The 10676-nt window shown below is 41.4% G+C and overlaps 1 protein-coding gene across 2 annotated transcripts in view; it reads right to left on the bottom strand.

The window, feature by feature from the left end:
* Positions 1 to 4307: 4307 nt before the first annotated feature.
* Positions 4308 to 10676, bottom strand: part of LOC106584393 (endophilin-A2) — a 29326-nt gene continuing 22957 nt past the window's right edge. For both annotated transcript variants that reach the window (XM_014169658.3, XM_014169657.3), the window contains exon 9: positions 4308 to 6976. In XM_014169658.3, the coding sequence (XP_014025133.1) occupies positions 6783 to 6976 (194 nt within the window). In that variant the 3' untranslated portion in view covers positions 4308 to 6782. The remainder of the gene's footprint in view (positions 6977 to 10676) is intronic.

Raw genomic sequence — 10676 nt, 5'->3', positions numbered from 1 at the left:
CTGAAATCGAGTGAACAGTGTAGAATTTTAGCAACCAGGAAATTACAGAGCGATTTCCACAACCTTTTTTGAGAGTTATTTAAGATACTCTTCAGGGTTTCAGACATTTTTGGAAAATGGGCAGGGACTGCGCTGTCTTAATTTTAGGGGGAAGCTTGTTCCACCGTTGGGGTGCCAGGACAGAGAAGAGCTTTGACTGGGCTGAGTGGATGCTGCCCTGCCGTAGGGGTGCAAGGGCCAAGAGACCAGAGGTGGCGGAACAGAGTGCTCGGGTTGGGATGTAGGATTTGAGCATAGCCTGAAGGTAGGGAGGGGCAGTTCTCGTTGCTGCTCCGAGTGAGTAAACCACCACTACCCTCTGTATTATTGGCCAATGTGCAATCATTGGAAAACAAACTGGACAATCTACGATTAAGACTATCCTACCAATGGGACATTAAAAACTAATATCTTATGTTTCACCAAGACGTGGCTGAACGATGACACAGATAATATAGAGCTGGCTGACTTCTCCGTGCATTGGCAGGACAGAGCAGCTACGTCTGGTAAGACGAGAGGCGGGGGTGTGTGTCTATTTCTCAATAACTGCTGGTGCGCAATGTCTAATATTAAAGAAGTCTCGTGGTATTGCTCGCCTGAGGTAGAATACCTCATGATAAGCTGTAGACCACACTATCTACCAAGAGAGTTCTCATCTATATTCTTCGTAGCTGTCTATTTACCACCACAAACCGATACTGGCACTAAGACCGCATTCAAAGAGCTGTATAAGACCATAATCAAACAAGAAAATGCTCAACCAGAAGCGGCGCTCCTAGTGGCCGTGGACTTTATTAATGCAGGCAAACCTAAATCAGTTTTACCTCATTTCTACAAGCATGTCACATGTGCAACCAGAGGAAAAAAACTCTAGACCACCTTTACTCCACACACAGAGACGCATACAATGCTCTCCCTCGCCCTCTATTTGGCAAATCTGACCATAATTCTATCCTCCTGATTCCTGCTTACAAGCAAAAACTAAAACAGGAAGTACCAGTGACTCGCTCAATACGGAAGTGGTCAGATGATGCGGATGCTACACTACAGGACTGTTTTGCTAGCACAGATTGGAATATGTTCTGGGATTCATCCAATGGCATTGAGGAGTATACCACCTCAATCACCGGCTTCATCAATAAGTGCATCGACTACGTCGTCCCCACAGTTACCGTACGTACATTTCCCTTCCAGAAGCCATGGATTACAGGCACCATCCACAAGGAGTGGGACACTAATCCGGATGCTTATAAGAAATCCCGATATGCCCTCAGACGAACTATCAAACAGGCAATACTGGGCTAAGATTGAATCCTACTACACCGGCTCTGACACTCGTCGGATGTGGCAGAGCTTGAAAACTATTACGGACTACAAAGAGAAACCCAGACGAGAGCTGCCCAGTGACGCAAGCCAACCAGACAAGCTAAATGCCTTTTATGCTCGCTTCGAGGCAAGCAAAACTGAAGAATGCATGAGAGCACCAGCTGTTTTCCGGGTGACTGTGTGATCACGCTCTCCATAGCCGATGTGAACATTCACAAAGCAGAAGGGGCCAGACGGATTACCAGGACGTGTACTCAAAGCATGTGTGGACCAACTTGCAAATGTCTTCACTGACATTTTAAACCTCTCTCTGGCCGAGTCTGTAATACCTGCATGTTTCAAACATACCACCATAGTCCCTGTGCCCAAAAAAGCAAAGGTAACCTGCCTAAATGATTACCGCCTCGTAGCACAACACCATCATGCCAGAAACCCTAGACCCACTCCAATTCGCATACCGCCCCAACAGATCAACAGATGACGCAAACTCAATCGCACTCCACACTGCCCTTTCCCACCTAGATAAAAGGAACACCTATGTGAGAATGAGGTTCATTGACTACAGCTCAGCGTTCAACACCATAGTGCCCACAAAGCTTATCACTAAGCTAACGACCCTGGGACTAAACACCTCCCTCTGCAACTGGGTCCTGGACTTCCTGACGGGCCACCCCCAGGTGGTAAGGGTAGGCAACAACACATCTGCCACGCTGATCCTCAACACTGGGGCCCCTCAGGGGTGCGTGCTTAGTCCCCTGCTGTACTCCCTGTTCATCCACGACTGCGTGGCCAAGCACAACTCCAACACCATCATTAAGTTTGCTGACGACTAAACAGTGGTAGGCCTGATTACCGACAACGATGAGACAGCCTATAGGGAGGAGGTCAGAGACCTGGCAGTGTGGTGCCAGGACAAAAATCTCTCTCTCAATGTGAGCAAGACAAAGGAGCTGATTGTGGACTATAGGAAAAGGAGGGCTGAACAGGCTTCCATTAACATCGACAGGACTGAAGTGGAGCGGGTCGAGAGTTTCAAGTTCCTTGGTGTCCACATCACCAACAAACTATCATGGTCCAAACACACCAAGATAGTCGTGAAGAGGGCTCGACAACACCTTTTCTCCCACAAGAGACTTGGCATGGGTCCCCAGATCCTCAAAATGTTCTACACCTGCACCACCGAGAGGATCCTGACCGGTTGCATCACTGCCTGGTATGGCATCGGACAGTAAGGCGCTACAGTGGGTAGTGTGTACAGCCCAGTACATCACTGGGCCAAGCTTCCTGACATCCAGGACCTATATACTAGTGGTGTCAGAGGAAGGCCCAAAAAATGGTCAAAGACTCCAGTCACCCAAGTCATAGACTGTTCTCTCTGCTACCACACGGAAAGCTTTACCGGAGCGTCGAAGACTGCTGAACAACTAATCAAATGGCCACCCGGACTATTTACGTTGACCCCCTGTACTACCTGTTCACCCACTACTGCGTGGCCATGCCCTACTCCAACACCATTATTATGTTTGCTGACGACACCAGTGTTTTTACACTGCTATTACTCGCTGTTTATTATCTATGCATAGTCACTTTACAAATTACCTCGACTAACCTGTACCCACGCACATTGACTTGGTACCGGTACCCCCTGTATATAGCCTCGTTATTGTTATGTACCGTAAATTCCGGACTATAACCTGCAACTTTTTTCCCAGGCTTTGAACCTCGCGGCTTAAACAATGACGCGGCTAATATGGATTTTTCCCGCTTTCAATTTTCTTTTCTCCAAAAAAACACATTCTGTGACGTGCTCAGTTTTTTGGCGGCATGAAGCTTTCATTAGACCAATGAAATTGCCGAACGGGTTACTGTCAAACAACTTTGTTTACTGTTTAGATTAAATCGAGCGCTCTCAAACTTCCCATCATTCTGATTACGGTAGTCATTTTGTCACCCTCATCATGGCAAAGACACGGAGAAATGCATATGATGCAGCTTTCAAGTTGAAGGCGATTGATCTGGCTGTTGGAAAAGGAAATAGAGCTGCTGCACGGGAGCTTGGTCTTAATGAGTCGATGATAAGACGTTGGAAACAGCAGCGTGAGGAATTGACTCAGTGCAAAAAGACAACTAAAGCTTACTGCTAATTTTTTATTTTTTGTTACAAGCCGTGTTTCGTTAAAGCCTATTTATTTTTGTTACAAGCCGTGTTTCGTTAAAGCCTGTGTAAAGATAATTTGTTTCAATGTACCGGTAGGCACCTGCGGCTTATAGACATGTGCGGCTTATTTATGTTCAAAATAATATATATATTTTTTAAATTCAGTGGGTGCGGCTTATATTCAGGTGCGCTTAATAGTCCGGAAATTACAGTATATTTCTTGTGTTACTTTTTGATTGATTAGATTTTTTTACTTTAGTTTATTTAGTAAATATTTATTTAACTCTTTCTTTTAACTGCATTGTTAGTTAAGGGCTTGTAAGTAAGCATTTCACGGTAAGGTTTATGCGGATTTTAAAATATTTGCATGAACATCTGTCGCCAGTTGAATGGAAACCTAGCTATAGACAGAATTAATTGCACACCATTTACAATCATAGAATATCATCAAAAGTAAAATCCTGATCTAGCACAATATTTGTAATAAAATACAATGGTAAAATATGCAATATATGAGACAATATATTGCATATTTTAACATTCTATTTTATAAAACATTGTATTTTACTGTCTGCTCACTGTTAGTGTTGATGGTGCTTTGGAAAGAACTACACTGCCACCTTTTGTCCCACCAACCTACTGAACATTTCCATCAAAAACACAAAATAAATGATTAGTTTAGATTCCACCTCCTCACATGCATTAACATTTTGGCAATTAAGCAGTAATAGTGTATTTACACTTATGAGCAAAACATTTTCAAAAACAGTCCGTACACAGTACAAAATGCTTGGGTGACATTTATTTATTAAAAGACGGTAGAAAGCAAGTACAAATATTTTTTTATAATACATGACAAGATATTGCAGTTAAATTTGACATACCATACAATGACATACCAAAAGTAAAAAGAAAACTTGAACTAAAATACATACATTTACAAGGTATTGGATAGCCCTACATTTAAAGATTCATTTAAAACATTTTTTTTGTGAATGTTTTGTATGTAAAAATTACTATTGAGTGCCAGAATTATCTTTTTTAGTTCAAGTGATAATTCTGGTTCTCCAACAGATTAGACAGAAATTACCCTTTTTAAAAAGTGTAGTGTGTCACAAAAGCAAGTGTACACATGCACAACCGTCTGTACACAGCAACGTGCCAAGGCTGGAAATGAACAGAACCCTTAGTACAGAAATTCATGACCATAGTAAGTAACTTGGTTATTTTGGTTGATTGTATTAGTCTTTTCCTAATTTCTTTCCCAAAGGCACTGAAGCACTCCTAACTATAAATTATGTTTGTTTGTTTTGGACTCTTATTGGTGTGTGATCCAGTCAGCACCAGGTTGCTCTGTATCAGTCCACCACTGCACTCTGTCATTGAAATGAATGGAACCCAGGCCTGTAAACGTATGGGAGAGCTCTAACACCAGAGAGGTGTTGTGAGAGACAGAGCAGAGTGGTGGATGGAGGGAGCAGGCTGGAAGAGAGAATAGTAGCTAAAGGTAGCCTGGACCTCAACACTGAGGGGAGAGAAATATGTGAATGAAAAAGTGCATTGCAGCATGTGTGACTCAAGCATATCCACAACTATCAATCATGGAGGGTCTTTAAGCTCTGATAGTATGCATCTTGGTAGCAGGGCCTTTTCCAAACAGAACCATCATCACAAAAACCATATTATTATTCAGTTTCCCAGTCATTTCCTCATTCAGTATTTACTATATTTGACACCCTACGCAGTCCTGTCCAGCAGCACACACCAACCCCTCCTACTATGAGACCCGGGGAGTAGTGTGATAACCAACAAAGTAGTAAATAATACTTAATACAGACGTGAATGAATGAGATTTCCTGATCCTAAAGAACTTCAGTCTCACACACACATCTGAAAAGAGTCCCATGTTTATGTGCACTATGTGGGAGGCAGACGGAGACACTGCTAGCAGCGTTGTTGTCTATGGATGTACTGGGACAAGCTGAGGTTCTAAGGACAAGCCGACCAGACAGGCACTATGATGACACACCTAAAACCCCCACCTCACCATATCACATCATGGTTCACACGCCATGTACTCTATTCTATTTGGCATTTTTAGCTGTGTTTCCTCTATTGAACAGATGGACAGACAGGAAAACTAAAAACACACAGGCCCTGAATGTTGCTAACGTCACGAAATGTCCAGTAGCCCTTGGGGGAAACGTTTTCTTATAAATGTTAACTAGACCCAAAATCAAACAGTTTTCTCCTCAGGGGCATCAGTCTCTGACTGTCTAGGTTTGAACATCCTTTCAGTAGAGGCCTCCAACTACACATTACTTACACAGTCCCTCACACATACATCAACAATCTCATTGGAGGACCAAGGTGCAATTTAACCATTTAGCTGTACATTAACAAACGAGGCTCAGACCAAAACAAATCAAATGCAGACCATAGCAAAACTAAACAATGTCTGAGGCCCTTCATGCTCTCCTGTGGCTCAGGCATACAGAATGTACATAGTTTTGTAAATCTACTGACTGTAAATGGATCATTACTACAAGGCATTGCTGTAGTTGTTTACTGAGGAGGATGGTTGTGTTAGCCTGGCCAGCAGGGGGCTTCAAGAGATGTAGTCCAGTCAAAATCCACTATTTGCAAGGCTGTGCAGTTGCAGTGTCTGACATACTTGCCTTGTAAATAAAGCGAATATTCAGTCCATACTAAAATGTGGGACTTAGAGAAATGTGGAATGTGTGAAATACATTTTTTGTTTTGAAACTAAGAAAAATAAAAAGACAAGGCTTTACAAGTGGTATAGTTTACAGTCAGAACCAGCTAAACTGCAGATGTTAATGTATTCTGCTGCTTACAGGTACATAACTTTACATTCAAAAATAAATTGTTACCATTTAAATGTTGATACATTTAATGTGAAACTTCTATTTTCTGTAGAGATATGTGGTTGACAGAAAACGTTACTTTAGAACGTTAGTCTGGTTGAGTCAGGTTCTTCATGTCTGTGTCCGTATGTCAGTCTTTCGTTTTCGCTTGTAGGGCAGGGGGATCATATTCAAATCTCTTTTTCTTTGAACTGGAATGTGAGAAGCCATCATTTTCCAATTTTCCTCCTTCAAATGTGAAGATGAAAACGTGCCAAAGAGTACAGGTACGTCTGTGATGATGGTGAAGATGATTACGAAGACTCTAGGATCTGTCCCACAGATTCAACTGGCTCCTCATTCCCTCTCTCATGTACTCTCTAAGGCACTCTTTAGTTTGTCAGGGGGACAACAATCTCCACGTAGTTGAGAGGGAAAAATCCTGATTGGCCATGCAGCATGCCTTCGTACCAGTTCTCGTCGATCTGATTGGTCAGGGTGATGATATCGCCCTCCTTGAAGCCCAGCTCTCCCTCATTCTCCGGGTCAAAGTCATACAGGGCCTTACAGCATGGCTGTTCTGAAACTGAACGACAGAAAGAGGAGAAAGGAGGAGAGAGAGAGGGATGGAAAACGGAGAGAGAAGGTTGAAAAAGTGTACATCATACCAGACAGTGATAGACTAATCCCATCTCTCTCTCTGTCCATACGTCCCACCCTCCTTCTGCTGGCTAACAGAGCTGGACAGTCAGATTATGGTTTTAGGTTTTCACACGGCACCCTGTTTGTTAGCTTATGGTTCACACTGTAGTTGAAGTATTAGTAGCTGTGGCTGGGTTGTGAAATGAACACACTGCAGGCTCAGACAGTGTGAGGAGTGACCGAGTGCTAGAAAGATGACCTGGCCCCCCATACAGCCCCGTGGTGTTCTGATCAAAGAATGAATGTAACAGAGCAACATCTCAAAAAGGTTATTTGAATATCCTAAAAACATAAGGTAGTCAAAGGATTAATGAGAGAGAAATAATATCATTAGCCTATAGAAAAATCTAATGACAGTTGAAGCTTATTAAGAAAGAAATGATCCATGCAGGCTGGGAAAATCCCTCTATGCGAGGTTGAAAACAAAATGGCCAATAACCCATCCTCCTACTAGGCCTCTCAGAACAACTTTAAGACAAAAAATATATATAGTTAGAACAGTAGCTTATTTCACAATATTCTAGCCTACAGTGTGTCCTAAAATTGTTGTGGATTTCAAAATAAAATTAAAATGAAAGTTTATAGAATAAGCCTTGGCAATTCTCCACCAGCTTTATGAAAAATCTAACAATCAATATTATTTATTGTTCTATTATTTCACGAGGCAAATAAAACAATTATTATGCAGTTCTGAAGACGGCAGACTGCTTCTATCCAGCTCATGATGTAGGACTATAACCTATCACTACAGCAAGACAGCCCGTTCCCTCATCAGACAGTCACTGCTCCATCATGTGTGCGTCACACAGATCCACACACGCAAACCTGTTCTGCTCCTCCACCAGAAAGTAATATCAGAAAATATTTGTCATTTCCTCTGCCTAGGCTGTCAACAACATCGACGAGAATAGCACAGTGTTTTATGGGTACATACATTGCCTTCAGAAAGTACTCACACCCTTTGACAATTTCCACATTTTGTTGTGTTACAGCCTGAATTTAAAATGGATTAAATGTATATGTTTTTGTCACTGGCCTATACACAATACCCCATAATGTCAATGTGGACTTAAGCTTTTTATTTGTATAACATTTTTTTATAAAACATTTAAAGCTGAAATGTTCAGGAGTAAAAATGTGCTTGTTGCTGAACAAGTCAGATAAGTTGCATGGACTCACTTTGTTTGCAAAATTGTGTTTAACATGATTTTTTAGTGACAATGTCATCTCTGTACCCCACACAAAATTATCTGTACGATCCCTCAGTCAAACAATGAATTTCAAACACAGATTCAACCACAAAGACCAGGGAGGATTTCCAATGCCTCGCAAAGAAGGGCACCTATTGGTATATTGGTAAAAATAGAAATATCAGACATTGAATATCACTACATTCTAATGCAGTTGCAGGAGAGGAAGGAAACCGCTCAGGGATTTCACCATGAGGCAGGCCAAGCGTGACTTTAAAACAGTTAAGAGTTTAATGGCTATGATAAGACTAAACTGAGGATGGATCAACAACATTGTAGTTAAGCCACAATACTATTTGACAGAGTGAAAAGGAAGCCTAGACGGAATATAAATATTCCAAAACATGCATCATGTTTGCAACTAGGCACTTAAGTAATAATACAAAAAAATGTGGCAAAGCGATTAACTTTTTGTCCTGAATACAAAGTGTTATGTTGGGGGCAAATCCAATACAACACATTACTGAGTACCACTCTTCATAATTTCAAGCATAGTGATGGCTGCATCATGTTATGGGTATGTTTGTTATGTTAAGGACTGGGGAGTTTTTCCAGGATAAAAAAATAAACAGAATGGAGCTAAGCACAGGCACAATCCTAGAGGATTTCGGGAGATGAATTCATCTGCCAGCAGGACAATAACTTAAAACACAAGGCCAAATCTACACTGGAGTTGCTTACCAAGAAGACAGTCAATGTTCCTGAGTGGCTGAGTTACAGTTTTGACTTAAATCTGCTTGAAAATCTATGGCAAGACCTGAAAATGGTTGTCTAGCAATGATCAACAACCAATTTTACAGAGCTTAAAGAATTTTGAAATTAATAAAAATGGGCAAATCTTGCACAATCCAGGCGTGGAAAGCTCTTAGAGACCCAGAAAGACTCACAGCTGTAATCACTGCCAAAAGGTGATTCTAACACATATTGACTCAGGGGTGTGAATACTTAAGTAAATTAGATATTTTTGTATTTCATTTTTTATAAATTAGCAAAAATCTCTAAAAATCATGTTTTCACGTTGTCATTATGGGGTAATATTGGGTGTAGATTGGTGAGAGAAAAAAACAAGGGGTATGAATACTTTCTGAAGGCACTGTACATGGGCTCCGATATGATACAGGAAGGATACGTTTCATACTGAACAAAAATGTCTGGTGGACATTGCTGCAGTCAGCATGCCAATTTTACACTCCCTCAAAACATGAGACATCTGTGGCATTGTGTTGTGTGACGAAACTGCACATTTTAGAGTGGCCTTTTGTCCTTAGCACAAGGTACACCTGTGTAATAATAATGCTGCTTAATCAGCTTCTTGATATGCCACACCAGTCAGGTGGATTAATTATCTTGGCAAAGGAGAAATGCTCACTAACAGGGATGTAAACAAATTTGTGCACAAAAGTTGAGATGTTTTTTTTTGTACCTATGGAAAAATTCTGGGATCTTTTATTTCAACATGGGACCAACAATTTACATGTTGCGTTCATACTTTTGTTCAGTATAGTTTGAAATGTTTTGGTGCGATTCGGTTTGATTAGAGAACGAATTGATGCGTTTCGGTTCAATGCACTACAATGTTGAATAAACACATTCGTTTTCTCTTTTTAATTAAAATCTGCTGCTGATGGAGCTCATGAGCTAGCCCTGAGATGGATCTTTCAGAGCTGACTTGTGTGTGTGTGTAAATTATGTATGTACTATGGAAGCCATTTTAGCATTTGAATGCTGAAGGTGCCGCACAGATGTACAAGATCAGGAACAGGCCACCTACCTTGCGTTGGTCAGAGCGCAGTTTGAGAAGGCTACTGATATTTGCCTGGAGTTGTTCGGCACACATGCAAAATGAGATCAATGACTATCAACACAGTTACATGCAGTTCGACACAGAGAGAGGACGCATAATGGTCGTGTAGGTTTTCTGACCGATACATGCTACATTTGGATTGGTTTGGGGTCTGTGGGATGATGCATTCGGGGACCGATGTGTATTGGTGAATCATTACATCCCTAGTGCTAAATGCTCTGCAGTTCTGCATTTTGTTTGCAAACGTAGTAGTTATCTAGCTGGTTAGCTTCTTTCAAAATCAAGCTTCTCTTGGTAACAGCAGATAATCCCCTACTGAGTATCATAGTGTTTTTTAGTTACTTGTATAACATTGAGCTGGGATGTCTGTCCTGCAAATAGTTTATGTCAGAGACATATATGCATTAGCATTTAGCTATGGGATTCTACATGTACAGGTTAGCATTGCTAACCTTCGGATTACAGAGGCTCAGTGGGGTTTGAAAACAGCGCCAATTGTGTTCAGTGCCAATATCCCGGGATGGTACAAG

Source organism: Salmo salar, chromosome 23 (genome assembly GCF_965601325.2).
Source record: "Salmo salar chromosome 23, fSalSal1, whole genome shotgun sequence".
Taxonomy (NCBI): Eukaryota; Metazoa; Chordata; class Actinopteri; order Salmoniformes; family Salmonidae; genus Salmo; species Salmo salar.
Note: the sequence above shows the minus strand (reverse complement) of the source record. Positions and strands in the feature narration are given on the sequence as shown.